This window comes from Polyodon spathula, chromosome 5 (assembly GCF_017654505.1).
Source record: "Polyodon spathula isolate WHYD16114869_AA chromosome 5, ASM1765450v1, whole genome shotgun sequence".
In the NCBI taxonomy this organism is placed as follows: domain Eukaryota; kingdom Metazoa; phylum Chordata; class Actinopteri; order Acipenseriformes; family Polyodontidae; genus Polyodon; species Polyodon spathula.
In genome coordinates this window covers 21,151,693-21,176,911 of record NC_054538.1, presented here as the reverse complement: position 1 = coordinate 21,176,911, position 25,219 = coordinate 21,151,693, and the positions used below count along the sequence as shown (strand labels likewise).

General features: G+C 38.1%; 3 protein-coding genes across 3 annotated transcripts; 1 reads left to right on the top strand and 2 right to left on the bottom strand.

Annotated features, from left to right (window-relative positions):
* Positions 1-1,476: 1,476 nt before the first annotated feature.
* LOC121315259 (protein PET117 homolog, mitochondrial) lies at positions 1,477-2,894 on the bottom strand. Its single transcript, XM_041249303.1, has 2 exons — positions 2,675-2,894; positions 1,477-1,782 (listed from the first exon to the last, which is right to left on the bottom strand). Exons 1-2 carry the CDS (start codon positions 2,768-2,770, stop codon positions 1,639-1,641), a joined length of 240 nt encoding a protein of 79 aa, XP_041105237.1. The 5' UTR covers positions 2,771-2,894; the 3' UTR covers positions 1,477-1,638.
* Positions 2,895-5,819: 2,925 nt separating this feature from the next.
* On the bottom strand, positions 5,820-10,024 carry mgme1 (mitochondrial genome maintenance exonuclease 1). Its single transcript, XM_041251453.1, has 6 exons — positions 9,927-10,024; positions 8,085-8,732; positions 7,848-7,900; positions 7,091-7,259; positions 6,183-6,315; positions 5,820-6,089 (listed from the first exon to the last, which is right to left on the bottom strand). The coding sequence occupies exons 2-6, from the start codon at positions 8,669-8,671 to the stop codon at positions 5,934-5,936; spliced, it is 1,098 nt and encodes a 365-aa protein (XP_041107387.1). The 5' UTR covers positions 8,672-8,732; positions 9,927-10,024; the 3' UTR covers positions 5,820-5,933.
* A 95-nt stretch (positions 10,025-10,119) lies between these two features.
* LOC121315715 (sorting nexin-5-like) lies at positions 10,120-24,968 on the top strand. Its single transcript, XM_041250060.1, has 13 exons — positions 10,120-10,437; positions 13,135-13,239; positions 15,678-15,788; positions 17,050-17,171; positions 17,463-17,586; positions 18,381-18,476; positions 20,031-20,136; positions 20,210-20,285; positions 21,064-21,103; positions 21,265-21,351; positions 22,626-22,785; positions 23,525-23,610; positions 23,813-24,968. Exons 1-13 carry the CDS (start codon positions 10,399-10,401, stop codon positions 23,861-23,863), a joined length of 1,203 nt encoding a protein of 400 aa, XP_041105994.1. The 5' UTR covers positions 10,120-10,398; the 3' UTR covers positions 23,864-24,968.
* The last annotated feature ends 251 nt before the right edge of the window (positions 24,969-25,219 follow it).

Genomic DNA, 25,219 nt, shown 5'->3' with positions numbered 1-25,219 from the left:
AACAGCTGGGTACCACTCGCGTGGAAAGCCGAACTCTATGTCTCTGATGGCCCTGAACACCTGCTGCCATTGAACTGCTGACTCAGCGTCGTTACTCTCTCTCTCTCTCTCTCTCTCTCTCTCTCTCTCTCTCTCTCTCTCTCTCTCTCTATATATATATAATATATATATGTATACAGTACTGTGCAAAAGTTTTAGGCAGGTGTGAAAACATGCTGTAAAGTAAGAATGCTTTCAAAAATAGACATGTTAATAGTTTATATTTATCAGTTAACAAAATGCAAAGTGAGTGAACAGAAGAAAAATCTACATCAAATCAATATTTGGTGTGACCACCCTTTGCCTTTAAAACAGCATCAGTTCTTCTAGGTACACTTGCAGTTTTTGAAGGAACTTGGCAGGTAGGTTGGCCCAAACATCTTGGAGAACTAACCGCAGTTCTTCTGAAGATTTAGGCAGCCTAAGTTTCTTCTCTCTCTTCATGTAATCCCAGACAGACTCGATGATGTTGAGATCAGGGCTCTGTGGGGGCCATACCATCACTTCCAGGACTCCTTGTTCTTCTTTACGCTGAAGATAGTTCTTAATGACTTTCGCTGTATGTTTGGGGTCATTGTCATGCTGCAGAACAAATTTGGGTCCAATCATATGCCTCTATTGCATGATGGATAAGTATCTGCCTGTACTTCTCAGCATTACCATTAATTCTGACCAAATCCCCAACTCCATTTGCAGAAATGCAGCCCCAAACTTGCAAGGAACCTCCACCATGCTTCACTGTTGCCTGCAGACACTGATTCGTGTACTGCTGTCCAGCCCTTCGGCGAACAAACTGCTTTCTGCTACAGCCAAACATTTAAAATTTTGAATTTTGATTTTTTTTTTTTTATTATTTATAGTTTTTGCGTGGTGAATTCTGTGTCCCTGTGATGTGGTGCCCACCCCTATGTATTCATTTGTTATTATTATTGTGTTTATGTGCGGGCGGTCGAGCACCGTCTGTCCTTTATTATTTAGTGTTTGAGACCGGCGAAAAAGCCAGTCTTATAATGTGAAGTCGGTATTGATGGGGTTCAAAGCCCCGCCCTAGAACTCTCGTGGTAAAGTGACTGGAGCCTTAATAAGGTCATTTATTAGTGGGTAATTAAGGCTCCAGCCAGGAATATAAAAGACCCACTCTCGGCTTGGAGTGCGGAGAGTGACAGAGGGGAGACGCAAGTCTGTGGGAAAAAGGAACTAAACAGCTGCTACGTTTGCTGGTTTCGCACCAGCTTACTACTTGTTTACTGTTTGCTTGTTTGGCCCTTGTGCCCTTTTTGTTTAGTGTTTTGTATAAGTATTTATTTTGTTTATTATTTAATAAATGCGCTGAACGCTGTTGCTTTTCAGTTTTGCCCCGCCATACTTTGTTTTGACTACTGCTTCCTGAACCTGACGTCACCCCCCACACGCCACACAAAGCCATCTGCGACAGTCCCCCATTAAATATCTTTAATAAATGCAGAAAAATATCCTTTTCAAGCTGGAGGAACACTAACAAACTCCCGGTCCAATGCTTCTTGCTATAGGCAATTTTGCTGCATGTAGATGGTTGTTTCCAGCACGGCAATAGCAGGTGTGTAGTATATCTAGGTCAATCTAGGAGGTCTGTGCGCCCGCTGCTCTCTTCTCCCGTTCCATCTCAAGCTCCTTGGTGAGAGAGATTTGTTCTTCCAGCTGTCGCAGATTCTCCCTTTTACGGGCCTGTCTCTCAAGATCCCTGATGACACCTTCATGCAGTCTCTGTGAAGAAAAATATGGACTAATCAAGTCTGATTAATATCTACAGAGATCAATATCTAACATAAATGAGAGAAAAGGTCAAACATAGTTCCGAAATTAAACATTCATCAAAAAAAAAAAAAAAAATACGAGAAGATATGGGGATTTCTACGCTTTGTTATGAAAAACAATCTAATACTGGGATGTCCTAATTTACATTTTGTGACCCTTAGTTGCACATAAGTGGGCTAAATGAATCCATGTTGGTGGACATATCTTTCTGGCGTTTTATTTTTTCTACTGGTACTGCTTTCAAAACCCCTTAGCTGGCTGCTCTGTATAAGCTTTCACTTATCTATTACCACAATACCAACGTATTGCTATGGTGTATCGGTGAGCAGTACATATTACCTATGCAATAGTGGCAACAGACAGAAGGTTCTTTCCAACGAAAATGTTTGAAATGATAATAATGAATACTTTTACTGTTAATAGTTCTCTTTTTCTTAAATAAGGGAGTACCAACCTGTCATCTCAAAGATCTTATACGGAACCTCAACCTACTGCAACCGACTATATATATATTTTTATAGTGAAGTCAGTTTTACATTTTTCTATATTTTAAATTAAGAATTCAAATTCAAAAGTAACACCGTATTCCCCCAAAGTAATATGCAACCTTACTCGAAGCCATTTCTTATATCGTCACAGTGTTTCTTAACCGGACATCAATAAAAGTCGCCCCAAGGGGACAGCACATTCGCTACCGCTTTGCCAGTTTACTGTTTGCCATTTCGTTAGAAGCTTTAGGAAGCACTAAACAGTAATGTTAACACAGTGCTCTTCTTAACATTAGGACGACTTTGTCTCCAGCACAGGGTTATAAAAAGCCCTTGAGTGCCTCTTCACATACCTCTCTGTCCAGGTTCTGCTTGATATGAACTCCAGCCACCGTTCCCAGACTAAGAACCAAAGAAACACCTAGTACTACTTTGGAGACTGTAGACATAACTACAAACTTAATAGTGTCTACAACACGACACAAACGACTCTAAAACTATGCACTCCTGGTACACGGGTAGCAGCACATGCATGTCAATATGTGTACTGTGGACCTAAATAACCTATAGGTCTCACGCAGTCTGTACCAATCGAGTCTGGAGTAGTCGAGTAAAGGGAAGTGGCAAGATTGCATTTATCAACGTTTGAGATTATTTGAAACGTTGTAAATATATTTTTTTGCTGTCAGAAATGTTAAAAGCTAGTCCAACATCATTTTAATTTTAATCAATAAAGCATGTTAAATTACTAATAACGGAAATTACACTACACGAGCCGTTCACATGCACCGTGTGCAGTAAAGTGATCCGCAGGCAGTGCATGCTCACCTGGTGAAGAGACAACTGTGCACCTTCTGTGGGAAAGGACTCAACGGCACCTTCGATCTCAAGAGGCACGTCAAAACCTACACAAGTCAGCAACTCTCATTAAACTACAGTATTCCCTGGCTTTACCATTACTTTACTGCTGTATGCTATTGTAAAATCACTAGCAAGGCGCGGAAAAGCACAGTAAAAGCACTGTATAGCATAGCCAACTATAGCAAGCAACAGTGTGATATGGCACGGTTCAAACTTGTTGTTTAAGCGCAGCAAAATGAAGTCATATGCATAAAGCATGGAGAGTGCCTCAAGCATCACAAGGAAACTGGCAATTTGGATGACCAGATCCAACCTGTCAGTACATTTTAACCCTTGTTTTGTGCACCTCATTGCAAAACAAGCAAACTTGTTAAATTTGCAGACGACACAAAAGTAGGAGGAGTGGCAAACACTGTTGCAGCAGCAAAGGTCATTCAAAATGATCTAGACAAGATTCAGAACTGGGCAGACACATGGCAAATGACATTTAATAGAGAAAAGTGTAAGGTACTGCACGCAGGAAATAAAAATGTACATTATAAATATCATATGGGAGATATTGAAATTGGAGAAGGAATCTATGAAAAAGACCTAGGAGTTTTTGTTGACTCAGAAATGTCTTCATCTAGGCAATGTGGGGAAGCTATAAAAAAGGCTAACAAGATGCTCGGATACATTGTGAAAAGTGTTGAATGGAAGTAATGTTAAAACTGTACAATGCACTTGTAAGACCTCATCTTGAATATTGTGTGCAGTTCTGGTCACCTCGCTATAAAAAAGATATTGCTGCTCTAGAAAGAGTGCAAAGAAGAGCGACCAGAATTATTCCGGGCTTAAAAGGCATGTCATATGCAGACAGGCTAAAAGAATTGAATCTGTTCAGTCTTGAACAAAGAAGACTACGTGGCGACCTAATTCAAGCATTCAAAATTCTAAAAGGTATTGACAGTGTCGACCCAAGGGACTTTCAGCCTGAAAAAAGAAACAAGGACCAGGGGTCACAAATGGAGTTTAGAAAAAGGGGCATTCAGAACAGAAAATAGGAGACACTTTTTTACACAGAGAATTGTGAGGGTCTGGAATCAACTCCCCAGTAATGTTGTTGAAGCTGACACCCTGGGATCCTTCAAGAAGCTGCTTGATGAGATTTTGGGATCAATAAGCTACTAACAACCAAACGAGCAAGATGGGCCGAATGGCCTCCTCTCGTTTGTAAACTTTCTTATGTTCTTATGTATGTGAAAGTTAACATAATTTTAGTTGTGGCACACACATCTCACTTGTACCAGGCTTAACCAGGTTATTAACTGTGTGAATACCTGTTTATTAACAGATTTTAAACACGACACTATAAAAGTAATACTGGTATTTAGTAATTACGGGATCCAGCTGCTAATAAGTCTGTATTTTATATATTTTTAAGATGTATTAACTTCCATTTTTGGTTTGGGTGTAGATATATTACCACATGCTGGAGCTAAAATAATGAATTAAAGAATGGTTGCGAATGAAACACGCTTGTACAGAATCTGCAAATTATAGAGTATTTTGCTAATGAAAATTACTGGTATTTGCAATGTCAGCATATATCTTGGGCCTGCTATCTTAAGAACATTCATTCTGAGGATGCATCTCTTATACCAGTATTGAAGGTGTTGCAAATTGCAACACGTCAAATTCAGGAATGTTTTAATACCAGGAATTGAATTACAAATATGCACATTTAGATTGATCCTTTAATGTATGACAACACTATAAATCCTTGTTTTTTTTTTTTTTTTAATAAAAAGGTTCACACTGCAAAAATCAATAAAATACTCACAAGCAAGAAACAGCAGTTATGAGAGGTGCACGAGATTCTTTACACCTGACTGGAATGATGACCCCCTCTGGTCCTGTTTGCACTGGGAGATCCCAGAGATAGTCTTTCACAGGTTTCCAAGGCTTTCAGATGATAAATCATTGATCTTTGAAATCACAAATATAGCTTTAGTGAATGCTTTTTAAAAACTTAAGCTGAAAGACGTTTTGTTTGGATTTTGTGCTCGTCAGCACCAAATCCAAAGTCTTGTAGGTCTTTATGTGACTTGTCAGTGAATAGTGCTATATATGTGTAAGATAATACTGTAATGTAACATTAAAAGGTAGTTCTGTCATCTTTACCTGCTTTAATCAACAAGGAAAAAAGTGTATTACATCAGTTGATATTCTGGAGGAAATACTGAAAACGTAAAGCAAGGTGGGACAATCCTCTGGAGCAGTCAGTCACCACTGAATTAATTCTGAGTTCTTGCTGACCATACATTCAGAAGTTGTCTTCCTGAATGCTTATCATTGTCAAAATGGGCACATAATTGTGGTGCTTGATTTCCTGGTTGCTGTCACTCTTTAAAACAGTACCTTTTAAAGTTCTACTAAATATTGCTTCTACCCATTTTATGGTAACTTGACATAGCTAACTGTGCAAGGCCTTATCTGCAGTCAGTATACCCTGTAGGTCACAAGTCTCCATCACTGGAGTGAAATATCAAAACCTTCTAACCATTTGAAGGGAAAAAAAGACAGATCTAAACAAATACTTTTTTTTATTCAATTAAATATAAAAAATGTTTTTTTTTTTTTAAACTTATTACAACACAGAAACAATCTGCAACAGAGAGGTCACACATCATATAAATCAATGAAAAAACAGATAGAAGACCTTTGTTTGAAAAAAACCCAACACTTATTTTGTAGCTAAGCGCCTCTCAATTAGCCAGTGTTATCTTTCCTCTCCTTTCTATCCATGTACTCCTCTAGTCGAAACAGCCACTTATTCCAATACTCGAGGCAGAGGTCCGGGTCCATGAAATGTGGGTGTGCTGGAGAACCGTCTTTGTAGGCAACCACGATCAGACCATTTTCCACCTTCAAGAACAATAAAAACATATACAATTAGATTAATAATAACCAACTACTGTAGTTCTAAAACATGGTCAACCAATTTGTATTAGTACTAACCAGAAACCCATAGTTGTCATCGCTGTTCATGGCACCAATATATGCTGCAACTTGCAGAGGGTTATCGAAAGTGTTTCTCAACAAGGGCTTTGGCTTTTCAGAGGTCTTCCAGTCAATAATACATAACTTTCCTCTGTAAAGTCACATGTAAAAATAATTTAGTTTAAACAGTAACAAAAACATTGTTATAGATGAAGTTATCTCTACCCAGTGCCATTGTACTAAAGCACCTTCAAACATAATAGTATTTATTTTAACGCAGGGTTTTAATCGATTAATTGATCAATCACACCTGTGGGCTTTGATCGATTAAACTGGTCTTAAGTGCAGTATAAAAAAAATGCTGAAAAGAAATCATGAAAAATGTTGGAGGGCACTTCAAAAGACCTTGGCAGAAGGGCAGCTGGAAGGTATGCCCAATATTTCACAAAATCTCAGCATGAAGGAGAAAAAAAAAAACAAAAAAAAAAACAACTAACTTGCAACATTTGCTCATTGGTGCTTTCCTTTCACAGCAGTTTATCCCGTCATCTTCATTTAGTTCTGTTGCTTTAACAATGAATTATTAAAAATCTCTCCCCCTCCCCAAAATCTGTCTTTACCTGGTTTTCAGCTTACCTACAGATCCTAACTGGTGACAAAAGAATTCCTCATTCCATTCAAATCACCTAACATAGTTATCCTTCAACTCTGCTGGTCAAAGCGGGACCAGCAGTCACACGGTCACGTGATTTCAATTGAATGAGGAAGTCGGTTCAGTGCCAGGACATATGATCACCAGGCAATCTCAAAGCAAGCTGAAAATGATTACAATTGCAATAAAAAAACAAAAAACTATTCAAGTGACTTTTAAGCTATTTACTCTTGAAGTGTGGACCAAACATAGGTTTTCTTCCTCAACTTCTTACCGATACTCAGCTACACAGTCTACAAGGCCAGTGTAGCTCAGAGACTGGTGCTTGACTGCGCTTTCGATTGCCCGCACACCTCCGACGTCTGCCAGAACATGCTGCACGCTCTGTATATATCCACACACATCCACACCTCCCTCCTCCTGTTCAGCCAATCCCTCCAGATCTGTTCAGTCACCTCCACCGACGTTCAAATGCTAAGTTTTAAAGCAGGTTTGGAAGACCTTTCTGGAAAGGAACAAAAAGGTCTAGGACCGATCACCAGACACACAATTGTACTTTTATAACAAATTTGAATAATATTTTTTTTTAGTTTCATAATTTAACTTCCTTTTTAATGATAATACTCTCTTAAAAAAAATATAAATATATATATATATATATATATATATATATATATATATATATATATAATATAAAAAAAACGTATGATTGACTGTGTGAAGATATGACAAAGAAATGACTGACCATGACCATGCATAGCAGTAGAAGCAAATACAATTATGTTACTTTAATAGGAATTATGTTATACTAATATGTTATAGAAACAATTCACAAGTGGGTCGTTGAAGTTCAGGTGGAATAAGGTTATCTCCTGTATAAGAATTAAGGGCATAAAAGCCATTCTAAATGTCTTATCACATATGATAAGACGCCTCCGGAACCAAATCAGTGCACCACAAAAAAAAACGAGAAAAGTATAAAAATGTATTTTTTAATGTTTGTTTACTTCACAACTGAATGCAACAAGTACCACTGGAATGTGCAGGTTTGACTGTTGTCATTTTGGCAGGAATGGAAATAAGGCTGTCATTGCATAGAGTTTAGTAAGACACACCTGAGCTTGTTACCTACACACTATGGGTGAAACTAGTATGCAACAGGTGCTGCGTCGTTTCGATGATATCTTACAAGACCTTTACCAGTATGGGCTGCCCTATTGGGCCTTTTATCTGTGATCTGATTCTTGGAAGTCGTTATAGGGTGCTACTGTATGGGGTGAATACAGCTTAGGCTAACAACTGACTTACTTGCAGTATATTGACTAAAACCCTCTTCCCCGAGCTCTGCGATCATTTTCTTTCTCCACCTCTCCAAATAAAAGGCCTGCTCGAGCGGCATGGTCTGCTGCAGAATGCGGGTCACACTGGGGATGTATGACCTTCCCTGGCCTCTCTGCAAAGCAAACCGGAGCGGCGCTTTCAGTGCAGCTTCCTGGGTCTGGTCCAATACCTTGCTGGGGTTTAGCAAAGGGGCTGCATTTTTGGGGGCTCTCGGCACACAGTCCTCTGCTACAGGCTTGGATCTGATAACTGGTCCATATAACTTCCTGTCCTCTTCAGCTAAGCTCGTTGGAGTCTGTGAGCTGACTTTCGATGACACTACCGAACGCACCAAAGAGGAGTATTTCTCCTGGTCGACACACCCATACGGGTTGTTTTTCCGGGTGTTCCAGAAACAGGAGGTTGACAAGCACACAACTGGGACTGATCTGTCTTGGTGCAACAACCCGGTAATGAGTCTCCTTGGCCCCCCATACTGCACTGTATGAATCATCAACTGCTGAAAGAATGTCATCCTCCTGTTAAATTTTTCTTCACCATAAATAGCATTGCAGGAAACGATGCGCAGTCAAACTCTATTAAAAAAAAAAAAAAAAAAAAAACCTATAGCATTGGTAAATTAACAAAGAACATTAAACAGCAATATAATGAGCACATCTCTTAATATTAAATATTATTACACAATCTGTTACTCCAATACTGAACCGTTAAATGTTTTCTCTAAATCATGCCTTTACATACATAGGGTGACCAGACCTTACCCTTTTACTATTAACTGTCCCCCATAAACGAAAGAAAAAGAAGAAAAAGAAAAAATCCTGGTATACTGCGGCGCCAGATAGAACTCCTTACGTTAATTAAGTAAACAGTCGCCAATCACAATAATATCGTCCAGAATATTATTATTTATTTAGGTCACTATAATAAATCAGAAGTACGCAAAATTATGGGTGAAGAGAGCAATACATATGGTTATAACATGAAATTAAACATGGCCACGAATTGGAAACGAAGCAGTCAGAGGTTCTTTTTTAGTTTGATTTGAAAACAGTAATAAAAACACTGTATTCAAATAAGAAGCATTCTTAAATAAATAAACCACGATTTCAACAGAACATTTTATCTTCCTCATGGAAGACAATAATTACAAACAGTAATGCTTGTTTTTAAGTTTAATCTCTGTCCCAGTTCTTAGTTTAGGAAACCTGGTCACCCTACCTTAAATTACGTGTTTTTGAACTTCTGTGGAGAATCCTAGGTGCACAGACTGATGAGGATTCTCCAAACAAGCTAAATCAGGTAAAGGCAGATTCTGAGAAAAATGATAATGTATTATTTGAAAACTCATAAAATTAAAGCCACTGAAAAATATGGTTTCTTTTTTTCTGTTTCTTTACTTTGACAGTTTATTAAAGCGACTAACTATTAAGGAGGGGGAAGGGGCGCGTTTGCAGTTTACTTGCAAAAAATGAACAACCATGGCATGACCAGAGGCCATTGCTCTTAAGAACTGACCTCCTCAAAGTTCCGGATAGGTAATTAATTAATAACACTTGTGCTTGCAAACTGCCCACATCGTCGCATCTACCTAACGTAAACAACACTACAGACAACCTTACAACAGGTACAAGACCTATCCGTGAAGCAAGTAAACTACATCCTATTGTTTTAACTTCCGTTTTTTTTTTTTTTTTTATATAATAGTAAGTAATTTACCTAAAATCTAAGTAATACAATAACTCGTTTTTTACATACACTTCTAATCTTACCCGTTTAGGTTCGCGCCAGGACCCCAGCGTGCAAATCCGGTCCACACTGCATTATCGTGTGATGTGACGGGGTTTGTAGTTTTACAAGACGCGCCAGGGTGTAGCAAACTACGGATCCCATAATTCAATTGGATGTTTCGAATTATGCTTGTGTTCCTTTTAATCCTAACCGTGTTGCTTTCCCCCGGGAGTTTGGTATAATCTTGCTGATCCTCATGGCGGCAATTTTTGGTTACGATTACAGTTTGAGTGGCAAACGAATTAGCCACTAGAAAAACGGATAAGACCAGTGTCTGTCCATTCGCAAGGGTTTGTAGTCGGGTTTTAAAGTTCATGGAAGTGGTAGGGTGACAGGGACGGTAAAAAGGCTGAGTATTTTGGATTATCTACAAATGAAATAGCAGGTTAATGACATTTCCGCGAATAGCTGTGCAAGAACGGTGTTGTCTATTGTCGCTTTAGTAGGTTGAAGATGGCATCAACTCCCGAAGAGAGTGATCGCAACAGCAAGGTCAGTACGTAAGAAAAAAACGAATCTCTACAGAAAGTTTTGTTTTTTTTTCCCCCAGAAAAAATAGATTTGCATTTCCTGCTTGGAATTTATGTAACTGTGTGTCGAATGTCGAACGTTGTATAGTTAAATTTAAACACATTTATACTATATTTTCCATAACCATTTAGTTTCAAAGTGTGTGTCTATATATAATATATATAAATATATATAGATATAGTATATATATATATATATATATATATATATATACATTTTCGTATTGGGGTTACAATAAGTTACGTTACAATACATAACAATAATAAACCATGAAGTGGACATTTTTGTAAACCTGTAACCTTTAATTTCGTAGAAGGCGTCTGTGACTGTGTCACATTGTCATTTGACTTCATTCATTTTGAAAGTTGCCCCGGGCACATAATTTTTTTGTGTGCAATTTGAAGCTAGTGTTACTGCGTTCCCTTTTCAAGTACAAAGTGCTATTGCTGCCTTGAGTGGAGCCAGGCATTTAATCTGGGATAAACCCGTTTGTGTGCATTATGGGCTCGATTTTCCACAGTAAGCAAATAGCCCGTGTCATACATTTTACTGCCATTTGAAAATCTTAATATGAGGACAAATACGGTTGTCCAATTTTTCATTTTATACTACTAGTAGAAAGTATTGCAAGTTCCACAGTTGTAAAAGCTTCGTTTCTTTTTATATATCGTAAGACGTTTTATTTACAGTATGGGATGATATGGCAAAATGAATTAACTTGAAGGCAACCAGGTAGCCTATAAGTGAATGCAAAGATGTTGAGCTTTTGCCACTAAACAAGGATGTCTTCATGGCAGTACAGTAGCTTCCGTGATACAGCGTGGAGTTTAAATTACTGTAACTTCAATTCAGATGCTTGTCCGAAAACAGTGGCTTTACTTTTAAGCGTTACCCGCATTAAACTTAGGCCTGAACCACTGTAAAAAGCATAGCAAAATGTAATAATTGTAGAGTACAGAAAAATATGATAAATGTTTATAAAAGGATATAAAAAAGGCGAACGTGCATTGCTGTAAATAAGGCTTTTTTAATGTATTATTGGTTGACTCATGGATGTTAAGGTTGGATTTAGGCTACAGCAGTTTTAACAGCAGAAGTTGAGCGTGTAACACTCCTTAATAAGGCACTCAGTCTTGTGCTTCAGAACTGTTTGTTTAAAATTTCCTGAAATACATTCCAAAGGAAATGGTTCCTTCCCGCTTATCAGTTTTATTTTCTGCTTACTGGACAGTTTAGTTTATACCAATACTGTGTTGTAGCTAGATGAGGCTGTTCTGAAATAAACTGTTCAAAGTCAATGCACATCACCAATAAATACTGCATGATTCTCATTGTGAGAAATGTAATAAATACATTGCTGTGAAAGTTTTACTGAATAGTTATTTTGACATATGTGTTGTGGGAGTTTTTTTTTTTTTTTTTTTAATTTTTATCTTTTAAATTGTACACTCCTGGAGTGGTGGGAGAAAATACACAGAACTGGAAAGGTGAGCTGCTTCACAGACCCTACCACGCTGGCTGCTGGTTCTTTTGTATTAAGTAGGATTCTTTTGGAGGAATAAATTTTTTTATGGATAAGAAGCCAGTCTTTATAAGTTAATTGAATGTCATAGGGCTTGGCTGTTTTCTAGGCTTGTAAACTTGTAGAGGCCATGCAGACAAGCACTACCAAAAAGACCTGACTGTTACAGATTAGCAGGAGGTATGCAGATGGCAGGTTGAGCAGAATTGTCAATTTGCAAGCTATTGTTTTGGCAATCCCAAGGTTTGTAAAGAGCGTACATGCTGTATGCTAGTTGGACCAATGCATTTTATTTCCACTAGTTTCTACCCAGTTTTATTTGCATACACAAACTTGAACAGGAGGGCAAATTGTTCTTAAACTCTTTCACTTTTGTCCTGAGGCTGTGGAAAACAACCTTTCCTAAATTGAAGGTGTCCCTTGTGAATAGCTGTGCTGTGTGTGTCCGTGGGAAATTGCTGTGTTCTGCTGCTATTAAAGTTCTCTCAAGCCCTGTTTGAGACAAATGTGAAGCACTAAATGTAATAAGCCAATTGGAATAGACTACGTCAGCCTTTATACCTTTGGTAGTATCAGTGACAGTGATTTCTAACCAGATTATATATTGCATATTGAAGGCATTGGAAGTTGCATTGCTTCGAATAGTTGGCAATTCAACAGGAACTGCACAACAAAATGAGGTCGAACCAGTATTATTTGTTCAATTTATTTAGCATAAATTGAAATTCAGATTTGCCCTAAAGAATGTGCCAGTTAAAACTTTGGGTCAAACTGGCCCAAGATATTTTAAGTAGACCTAAACCAATGCAGAACTAGTGAGCCAGTAGAGGAAAATGACTCGTAGCAATGTGATCTTAACGTGGAACCTCCCCATTACTACAAGAATGGGCGTTTCTTTCCAGATGGATGTATTACTATGTTTTTAGCTTTTCACTCATTGTAAATTCTTGAAGCCCAAAGCCTTTCTGGCTGTGCGATAAGGGACGCCTTCATCTCAACAAATGTTGTTTCATGCTTCTGGATTGACCCTTGTGTCTGTTTTTTTGGTGTGCTGAGGGGCCATGGAGCATATGGGACATTTGGTTTGCTCATAATCACTTTAGTGATTTAACATCATTTATTCATATTTTTTCCAGCTCAGATCCGTTTCTGTGGACCTGAACAACGATACCTCTCTCATGATCGACATTCCTGATGCACTCTGTGAAAGAGATAAAGTAAAGTTTACAGTCCACACCAAGGTGAGAAAACTTCAAACGTTATACGGGGGGGAGGACATGACTGCAGGACACTGCAGCTTTAAGTTGGCCTAAACTGATAGGTGTTGAACAAAAACCATTGCAGAAATCGCTGGGAATGGGAACTGAACAATGTGGTTTACAGCAAGTGGAGAAATAATCTCTATTACATTGAGTGGTGAGAATTTAAATCTGTGTTTTCATGGCCATTTGTTCTGTAAGCGTACGGTACAGTGTTTGTAGCAGTAGATGTCCTGTATATCAAAACGGGTAGTGAAACTGTTCTAGATCTGCTAGAGTAGTCCTACTACTAATAGTGAGAACCGCAAAGAGGTTTCCACAATATGCATATTGTTTTGGAAAACTTGCTCAGACACGGTTGATTTCAGCAGTACGCATGCATGAAATAACAGATTGTGCAAGAAAATAAAAACCATGCTGTATGTGACCTCAAGTTCGTACACTGTGGGCTAGATTCTCAAAACATTTTACTTTAAATTGCTATTATATGACAATAATACGTACACATACCTTCTCAATTGCTGTAATGCACCTCAAAATGTATGTCTATTCTTGGCCATTATGGCCGCAGTGCCCTTTCAGCTACAGCACCTAGAGACACCTGTATTAGGAAGTGTTTGGATCCAAGCAATAACATGATTACATGATTTGTGTGGTAAAACCCAAGAACAAACACTGTCTTTTCAAGCACATGGATTGTTATCGTGTGTAATAATGGCATCTCAGAAAAGAGTCCAGGAACAAAACAAAGAAAAAAGCTGGTAGAAAGCCTTTCACAGTCTGCAAAAATTCGCAGTTTTTTTTTCAGGCCGGTGGTTTAGAAATGTTTACTTAAGAGTGGTTTTCTTTCAGGTTTAAAAAATATATATACAATATATATTTATTTCCTTGTTTTTACCACCACAAAACCAAAATGATAGGAACTACTGTTCTGCATTGCATTACTTGTGTTTATTTTCATTATTTGTCCATCTTATGATGGATATGTTTTTGTTGTTTCAGTTCATCCATAAATGCAACAGAGCGACTCAGCATTTTTTTAGTTTATATTAAACGGAGTACAATATGCTATTGTAAGTTTTTTTGGTTTTTTTTGTTATTGTTTAGGACCAAAACATTCAGGACCAGTAAGTATTTCAAAGTTAGCTTAACATTTATATTTACAAAATTAATAATTTATGTAAAATATAAAAAATTAATAATAATAATAAAAAAAGACTGTATTAGAATTAATTAAAGTAATAATAAATTAAACGGACGGACACAAACGGTTTTGGGGGCTCCCGAGTGGCGCATCCAGTAAAGGCGCACCGCATGGAGTGCAGGATGCGCCCTATAGCCTGGAGACCGCTGGTTTGAGTCCAGGTCATGGCCTGGAGTTCCCATTGGGCGGTGCACAATTGGCCAAGCACCACCAGCCCGGGGGGGGGTTTCAGGTCTGCAGGGTAATCCTCGGTTCACCGTGCACCAGAGACTCCTGCGACTGACAGGGTGTCTGCAGTTGTGCTGTAGAAGCCACTCAGATCTGTGTTGTCCTCCTGCACTGTGGGTCTGGTGGCTTTGCTGTAGACCTGCAGCACGGAAAAAGATGGCTTGGCAGGACACGTGTGTCTGCCACCGTTTCCCAGTTTGGCGCGGGAGTTGCAGCGGAGAACCGGGATAAAAATAATAATTGGGCATTCCAAATTGGGGAAAAAACCGGGGTAAAAGCCAATGGCAATGGCTTAAAAAAAAAAAAAAAAAAAAAAAAAATACACACTGTCCCATGGATTTGCGATACAAGCCAATGCCTGACTTGAGCACAGGGAGCGTCCTCGCAGAAACAAGGACCAGGGGTCACAAATGGAGTTTAGAAAAAGGGGCATTCAGAACAGAAAATAGGAGACACTTTTTTACACAGAGAATTGTGAGGGTCTGGAATCAACTCCCCAGTAATGTTGTTGAAGGTGACACCCTGGGATCCTTCAAGAAGCTGCTTGATGAGATTTTGGGATCAATAAGCTACTAACAACCAAACGAGCAAGATGGGCCGAATGGCCTCCTCTCGTTTGTAAACTTTCTTATGTTCTTATGTTCTTAATCTAGGCTGCTGGTTGACAAACAAAACCCAGCATTTTCTGTTTAAATAAATAGTTATTATTCAGTTAAACTGTGTTGTTTCTTTCTATGACCAGTAGTTAGTTTTATATATGAATCCTAAAAAAAATGACATAACATCCTACACTTTGGTCTTGACTTCAGTTTAGTTGCCTTGGTGCCCTCTACAAATTTATTAAACTGAAGGCTGTTTTGGCCTTGACCTTTTTGTGGCTAATTTAGAGCCTTCTATATAAAATTCTAGAACTAATAAAAAACAAATACTATAGCTCCTGTTTTTTTTTTTTTTTTTTGATGGTTTGGTGTTTGTCATCTTATTGCAGACTACACTAGATGCCTTTCAGAAGCCAGAGTTTTCAGTACCCAGACAACATGAAGATTTCATCTGGTTACATGACACCCTCGATGAGACTGAAGAGTATGCAGGACTTATTGTAAGTGTCTTGTAAAGCAAACTAAGGGGAACTGGGTTTATGGTAAAGGGGTCTGGCTGACTGGACATTTTAACAGTAGAAGGTATAGAATGACTGTGGGTTGGATCATAATGTAAAAGTGTATGGCTTTTTAAAGGGCATTTTTTAAAGCTGTTTATCAGCACGTGGAAAAGGAGTTGCATAGATCTGCACATGCATAACACCTACCTTGGAATCGCATGTGCTTTATCATCAACCACAAATGGAGGAAATGCCCCGTTCCTGGAATTTGGTTGGAGATGGTCAGAATAGATCCTTAAAGGCACAATGGCAAAATGTTTTGGTTAAAATGTGTTCTGTATAACTATATCCTTTTCTTTTAATAAACATATAGGGTAGCCTAAGCACTTATGTGACTGTCTGTATGAAGAATTGAGCTTGTAACAAATAAGCTGGAGCATAAAATAACACTGTAGGCAGTGTGGTCCAGTGGTTAAAGTCCAGGGCTTGTAACCGGAAGGTCATTGGTTCAAGTCCCATCTCTGCCGCTGACTGACTCACTGTGTGACCCTGAGCAAAGTCACTTCACCTCCTTAATATGTATATATTTTGTAACTAATATTTTTTAAAATCAATTATCTTGCCCCTTGGGTTAAATAACATTGTAACTGGTACCACTTTTTTTCTTTTTTGTACCAAAAAAAAAAAAATTTACTATACAGTTTACACTTTACTTGTTTTACATTAAGTCAAGGTATGCAAATATTTTAAATATAACACTCTAGAAAAAATGCTACATCCTGGTATCTTTTCTGTAGGTCAAATGGTCTGATTGCAGCTCTACTGTCAGCCTCATTCTGTACTAGATGCTGCAGCAAAATTTAATCTATAGCGTTGTCTTTTGAAATCTCAAAATTCCAAATTAAAGTAAAAAAAATGCAAACAGAGCCAAGATATCTTAAACATCTGGAAAGGGGCACCAGTGATCATCTTTGCAGTACTTCTAAGATTACCAATCCCTGTAAACCATGTCTTTGTACGACATTTGTGTTTGGTTAAGAGGAAAGTGGGCAGAAGAAGAAAGGGAACTTAAAAGTGATGTACTGTAAGTAATGTGGAAAAGAGGCAGGCAGTCAAATGCTCCTGATGCCTTTTCTAGTTCAAACATGTTTGTTTTGTCCTCGCTAATAAAGCTTTTACTGGCATACATGTTATGTAGCCAGCCATGTCTGTTCTATGTCATTGCATGTGTATGCTCTAAAACACTTTGCAATGCCTTTAGATTCCTCCATCCCCTCCGAAGCCTGACTTTGAAAGTCCGAGGGAAAAGATGCACAAGCTGGGAGAAGGGGAGGCCACCATGACGAAAGAGGAGTATACCAAAATGAAACAAGAGCTTGAAGCGTGAGGGTCCTTATTCCAGTTTCGCTGAATATCATAAACATTCACATAAATACAGATTTATTTTCACTAAACACATATTTATGACCAAAGAGGACAAAGTCTCTCAGGTGCTGTATAAATGTATAACTATGTTATATAATGTGTGTGTGTGTGTCTAGTAAACCTATTCACTGCTTAGGAAATTTTCCAGTTTTCTGATTTTAGCTGTTTTTTCTAAAGGGTTCTGTGCTGTTCATCTGTTGCCTTGTGTGTTTGTTTTCTAAGTGCGTGGTGTGTGTGTTTCTCTTGCAGCGAGTACCTTGCTGTGTTTAAAAAGACAGTGCAAGTCCATGAAGTTTTCCTGCAGAGGCTTTCTTCACACCCAGTCCTCAGTAAAGATCGCAACTTCCACATTTTCTTGGAGTATGACCAGGATGTAAGCCGCTTTCTACATTTCCTTTAGAATCCTAGGGCAGGAAGCAGAAAAAGATGCACATTTCCTGACCTTTTTTTCCTGCAAAAAGCCTTTATTCTGCATTGTCAGAGAACAAAAAGAGATATAGAATAGACATGAGCACACCGTGGATGGGGTTTTGTTCCAGTAATTTGTTGAATGTTTTACTTCAGGTATTCTTTTTTCTAAGTAAGATACAGTGGATTGCATTGCATTCCATTATTTCTTGTGCACATGACATGACAACACACTAATGACACTTAAAAAAAAAAAAAAAAAAATATCCAGGGTTTCTTAATTTTGTTTAAACTTCTTTGCACTGTGAATGGTGTTTTTTTTTTTTTTCTAGCTTTGTTATAAAATGTGGCATATGCAAACAGACAGGTATTTTCAAATATCCCCACAGATTCTAAATCTTGTGCAAAACTGTTTTGAAGAATTAAATTAAGTTTTGATATTCGTGAATGATTACTTGACTGTCAAAGAAACTAACAGCTGTCTAGAATCATCAAACTGTATTGAATTCATCACAAGAGCCTTGTTTAAAGCTTTGTGAGCAGAAGCTTGAGTCTCACAGGCTTTTTATAAAAGCAAAGCAGAGAGATTTATATTCATAGTGCAACCATGCTACACACAATCGCTTCTACTTGCCAAATGCTGATGTCTTGTTATCAATTTGAAATTGCCTGTTTTGTAACACTTGAGGTTTTACAAATTAACAAGCTGTGCTCTTAATGTGCCAGAGTGTTTTTAGCCCATTTTGAAATCTTTTCCAGTTGAGTGTGAGGAGGAAGAATGCCAAGGAAATGTTTGGCGGTTTCTTTAAAAACATGGTGAAAACTGCAGATGAAGTGATTATTTCTGGTATAAAGGTAATGCTGTTTGTTTCAATAGAAAACCATCATGTTTTGGTCAACTTTTGTTTTTTATTTTTTTAATCACATGCCAAGTCAGTCTTCATTGTGCAGCTAAAACAAAGTGAAAGAGACAATCTATGGTAATGTAACAGTTAATCATTAAACAGGTTTAGATACAGTGATGTATTTTTTTTTAAATCTGTGATCTTTAGTTGTTTTTGTGCATTTTTATTTGAACGTGAACTGTGACATTAAGGCCTTATCGAGCACTACATTCTGCAGTTTTTTAATACTGACTTTGGATATTGTTTTAATTCTGGAAACTTTATTTTTTTAAATATTTTGCTCATTTACATTGCCTTTTATGTTTTACGCAGTTCTATGCATGGGTAACATTTAGATTTCATTTTTGCTGTCACTAATGGGGATTTTTACATACTGCTACAATACATACTGGATTAAAAGTGTGTACTGTATTATGGCAAGAGATCATTTTCAGAAACAGACCACCTTTTCCTCTCTTTCCTTCTCGTCAATGTTTTTCCCTCGTTTCACTTTTTGTAACTTTTTTCACTTGTTTCACTCATTTGCATTTGCCTCTTACTTTATACTTGCCTGCTTTCTTTTGTTTTGGGATTTGGGATGCTTGTTGGGGAGTAGTATAGATTCATGTCCCTGTGCTTTTTAATAATTGTGTTTTTGTGAAAGGCGGCTGTCAGGTCTATGGATATTTGTCTTGAACCCATTTAAATGTGCTCTTTTAGCCCGTTTCTGCTAGCACTCATTTTGACACACAATATCTATTGTGAGCCACCTAACTGGAGTGAGAAGTGGTGTTGCGGAGGTACTCTACTGTGCTATAAAGTGATTTAGGTTGAGGCTAAAAATAAAACTGTGGGGCTCCTGACTGACGCATCCAGTAAAGGCGCTCTGCGTGAGTGCAGGATGCGCCCTATTGGCTGGATGTCGCCGGTTCGAGTCTATTCCACAGCCGACCGTGGACGGGAGTTCCCAGGAGGTGGCGCTCAATAGGCTGAGCGTCGCCGGGGGGGGAGGGTCTAGGTCGGCCAGGGTGTCCTCGGCTCACCGCACACCAGTGACCCCTGTAGTCTGGTTGGTCGCCTGCGGGCTTGCCTGTTAGCTGCCCGGGAACTGCGTTGTCCGTCTTCGGAGGACACCGTGTGTCCGTCTTCGCCCGCCCGAGTCAGCGCAGGGGTGGTGGCGGTGAGCTGAGTCTAAATTTAATAATTGGGCATTTCAAATTGGGAGAAAATAACAAAAATAATTGACGATTACATTTAACTGGCTTTCAGGTGTGACGTTGTTTTAAGTGACTGCAGCTGATGCATAGTTCACACACCCTAGTCACCTTGAATAAAGGCATTTGCTAAATAAACAAATAATAAAGGTGCTCAGGTGAATATGAGAGTGTCCCATAGCAGAAGAAATCATAAAACTTTATTTCTTTCAAGGTGATAAACTATTTTACTGTGTTTCGGCTTCAGCATTTATGCACTAAAGATTCACATTTTTACTAAGAACTGTTACCTTTTTATACATTTTTTGTAGGAAGTGGACGATTTTTTTGACCAAGAGAAGACATTCCTCCTTGATTATTACAACAAAATCCGAGATGCAACTACGAAAGCTGAAAAAATGACAAGAGCGCACAAAAGTAATTGCCAATTCTCCTCGTTTTTGCTTCTTTCTTCACAGTCTGGCATTTCATGGTTTCTTTCTTTCCTTAGATGTTGCAGATGACTACATTCACTTCTCCGCCACTTTGGACAGCCTTTCGGCAGACGAATCCACTGCACTTAAAATGTAAGAAATCATCACTATTGCTGTGAATAAGTCTATTGAAGGGTTGCATTGTAAAACATGTGTGGAAATCTCGAACACTGAAGAGAACAGAGTGCCAAACTCACTAAACTTATGCTTTTGCCGGAGTTTTTACATTTTTTTTATTTGTTTTTTCCACGTGAATTAAACTGGGGGCCCCAGTGTCTCACCCAGTAAAAGCACTGCAGCTCTGAGTGCAGGGTGAAACTTGTGAGCTGCAATTGCCTTTATGCAATTGGATTATTTGAATGGCCACCTTTTGGAATTCCACTATACTGTATGACGCAGGCTGGACAATTGTATATAGGGTCTTTGTTTTAAATAATGGAGGGGCCCAAACACAAGTAGAGTACGTGGCGTGAAGAGAGTCTCTTGCAGTTTGCAAGACAAGTCATTTCATTAAAATTACCCTGACGACCAGCTCAGCTTATTCTTTCTGTTCGTTTGGAGGAAGAGCACAGATGCTTATCACTTTTCTGTTTCCTTTGACACTGTATTGTATAAACAGGAACTAGAGAGAAAGAGGAGGGAAGAACAGTGCAAAAGGGAGGTCAGCCTGCAGTTTCTCTTTTTTTTTTTTTTTTTTTTTTTTTTTTTTTTTTTTTACAGTAACAGTTTGAGGTGCTTTTGATGGAGACGTCACTCTCACCTGGATCTTCTTGCAGTCATGCTTCTGGCCACATTGCTGTGTATCATGTGATTGTCTAACATGATTTATTTTATAGCTGCAAAAAAATAGCTGGATCTGTTTCTGTTTCAGGTACCTGCTGAAGCTTGCAGAGCTATTTGAAAAACTCAGGGTAAGATCCTTAATCATCAGTAACATGCATGAATATAGGAAATTGAATAGTATCTCCTGTCCTGTCCAGTTGACAAATGGCTGCTTTGGTTTATTTTCTCACAGAGTGTCTGAAGTCCTTGCAGCACGTTCATGTTCTCATTTGGTTTTGTTGTTACTCAGAAAGTGGAAGGGAGAGTGGCTTCTGATGAAGATTTGAAGTTGACCGAGTTACTAAGATACTACATGAGAGACATTCAAGCAGCGAAGGTAATGACTTATTGTGGCAAAGTTCCCGCCCCTGTGTTTATTTTGTGTTGTATGTTGTGTGTTAATGTTGGTGTATAGTCATTAGTACACAGGATATAAACGGGTCTGTGTAACATGAGTGTTTAAAATGTATATTTGTATTTAGGCACGAGGATTGCACAACACTTCACGTGCAAGTAAAAAATAATAATAGGTGAGCATGGGGAATTGCACTTTATTAATTCACATGCAGTTGTACCGAGACTCCAATTGAATGATTGATTAGCAATCGAGTCTCGGTACAGCTGCATAAAAGCAGCATGTTTTCACTCACTCGGGGTTGTGTGTTCGGTGAGTGGAGAACGGGATTGGAGACGGAAGTAGTAATAGTAATAATAATGTTAATAAGAAGTTAAATATCAAACCGTGTTTGTTTAGTGTTAGTCCGTTTTGTTTGTCTGTATATTTTGGCTACCAGTGCCGTGTCCTGTGTTTTTGTTTGTCTTACAACCGTTTATTTTCTGTCTGTCTGTGCACTATTAAATGCTGAGCGAGACCATTCGCTCAGCTCCAGCAAACTCCACCTCTCTGTCGTTTATTTCCTGGTTCCTGTTTCTGGTCTGACGTCCCCCACTCCGGCCATCTTTGTGACACTTATTTACCTGAAGTAAAACACCAGTGTGATTTTTTCCATCATGAAAGGGATGCAGTATTTGTCATGGTTTGTGTCTTTAAAATGACAATTGGGCTCAGTATTTGAGTACTTGCAATGAGAAAATCTGCTCCCAATGATCACCAAGGGACTGTAAAGAAAAGTTGCTGTAATCTGAAGCTGCCAATCCTTCCTTTTACTTAAATTCCCATACTTTTTGTATTGAAGGATAGATTACACTATTTCACCATTATTCTTTAGATGGAACTACTGTAACTTCCTATTGTTACTGTCTCAAACTGTATTTGTGTTGCACATTTAGAAAATGGATCACACTTGAATATTGTCAAATAATGTCCGTTGGTGCTTTTTGTTTCATAATTGTGAACTATGCAGGACACCCATCCTAGTCAAATACATAAGAAAAAATACAAGTTAAGAAACTGCAGTGTGCACCTGAATCAAGTTTTCTATTAATATTAAACTGAGAGGTTAAACGGAGTATTCTAGATGCACAGGTTTACATTACTGTGTCTTGCTTGCACAGCATATGAATATGATGGAGGCTGTCTGGTTTTGACATTTTTTCCTTAAACAAGACGATGATTATTAATAGATTAAAAATGGCGCTCTGTCTCTATAGGACCTGTTGTATAGGCGAGCGAGGGGCCTTGCAGACTACGAGAGCTCCAATAAGGCCCTGGATAAGGCCCGATTGAAGAGCAAAGAGGTGCAACAAGCAGAAGAGCACCAGCAACTCTGCTGTCAGAAATTTGAGAAGCTCTCAGAGTCTGGAAAGAGAGGTAGGTACTGCAGTTGCACAGGTGTTGCTTTGATGAGCTTATCAGTACCCTAGGGTCAGTATACAGGTCACCTCAGACTAACTCTTGTCATGGCCTTTTTGCACTGCCCGGTAATCGGTCGTAATTCCCTGAGATGGAAAGATTTTTTTTTTATCAACTGTAAATGCCAAAGCTTTTTGTAACGTTTAAAAGCCTTCCTTGCAGTTGATAAACAGCCAGTTATGTGATTGAAGGATAGTGGCATTGCTGTGATGTGTTGCATGGTAATGGAACTTCTGTGTCAATAAAACCAGAGACTGGAGTTAGAGTGTATTATTTGAATGAGGGAGTTCCATTATTAGAGGAGCTTGTCACACCAATGCCATTATCACTGTCATACTGCAATTCTTAAGTTATTTATTAATTTGACCTTTGTTTTGAAATTATTGTAGTCCGCTGAAAGAGTTAACTTTGAGAGTACCCTGTGAAGCGCTTTTAGAACAGGTGCCATTCATGGGTGGCATCTCTCTATATAATATAATAATAATATAATATAATACTATCTCTGTATATATAATATAGATAGTATTTTGGTAGTTTACCTGCTCCTGTAACAGGTAAACATGTTTTTTTGTGAATGGGAATTGTCTTTGCAACAATTCAGAAGTCTGTTTTTATGGAACTGATTGTACTTGAACAATTTACCTTGTAATGTGCTGTGTGTGTGTATAGCTGCAATTTGTACATTTTTGTATTACAGAACTGATCAGTTTTAAAGGGAGGAGAGTGGTGGCTTTTCGCAAGAATCTCATTGAAATGGCTGAACTAGAAATAAAGCATGCAAAAGTAAGTATTCAACGTGGTAAATAACTTAGTTCCATGCTCTAAGCCCAAGATGCATTTCCAAAAGCTGTAGATGAACAATATACATTCATCAGTTTTAAATGACATTTCTACAATAGAATGCTGGAATATAGAATATATTATATAGAATATAATGCCGAACGGTGTTCTACCCATAGTCTAAATGTACTTCTTTGTTTTCCAGAGCAGCGTGACTCTCCTGCAGAGCTGTATTGACATGTTAAAGACCAATTAACTGTTCACTGATGTGCCTTCTGACGCAGTGAGAAGGGAGTGTAACGCCAACTGCAATTGCACTTCAGTTGTTTGTTGCCACATAATCTTTAGTTACATGGTTTACATAGATTTTTATTCCCCCATATATAGTAAGTCATTTGAGATCATCTGTGCATTTGTTATAATCAGATGCTGTCATGTTAACTGGACATTTTAACATTCCACATATTGGGGTCTTGCTGCTAAAATGTGGAATACCTAAAGGCAGGGGGAAATCCATGTTAGTAGTACCTTTCATAATTTGGTCATGTGAAACTTTAACAATATAATTGGCTATATATGTATAAATATATTGTTGAGTTCCTTTTTTTCGGTTGATCTCAGTAAGGCTGTTTTTATTCTGGGAAATATTACCCATATAGAATGCCTTTTTTGGCATGCTAGATTTATCCAAGTAGTAAGAGTCCTTTTTTAGCTGGTTTTATAGAATAACTTTGGTCTCAAGTCTTGCAGATGGCTTCCAATTCTGGTCTCCTGACCATATTGTTTTCTGCAACCACATAGTATACAAGTCATAGTCAGTGGACCACTATGCATTTTTTGTGGGGTGAGGTGGGAACATTGCTCTATCACTCTCCAGTCTGTCCGAGTTCAGTGATATTCATTTTTAAATTCTTCCAACAGACCGTTTATGAAAACCATTAAAATTATTAGTAGTAATATGTGTTTAGTTCTGGTTTGATTGTGTTATTTTTCAGATATCTGTGCATATGTTGTAAATGGGGACCAAACTATTGTATCTTGTAATACATGTACAAAATGCCTATTTCAGTTTTTCCTCCTTTTTTTTTTTTTTTTTTTTTTTTTTTTTTTTTTTAAAAGACAAATGTAGCCTTAAAGTAATTGCATAAATATTTTTTACGATGTCATAAGTGTGCATTTAGCAATCTGGGCAAAAGACCCACTACTGTGGGATATTCTGATCCTGAATGTCTATTTCTAAAGGATTCAAGATCCTAATGTACTGTTTTTGTCTGAAGAATAACTTTGAAATTAATTTCTTCTGCAGTACGTTTGTAGATGTTTAAGGTTGAAGTGTCAATAAAAGAGTACACTTTTCCCAATGCTTGCTTTTAAAGTGTTTTTATTTATTTATTTTTAAAAGGGGTGTGTTTTAGCAGGTACTGAGAGATGTGTATATTCCTAGGTTGGGTGGGTAGTTCTCTGTTTTAAAATGTGTTTTTCCAGAGGCCTGGAAAGACCCCACAGACCCCCATTTTGACAGTAGGTTAGACACCATTGCTTCAGGCTACTGTAAGTGATTTGCTGCTTGGGTGTTTTGAAACAACTGCTAATAGTTTCATATTGTTTAATG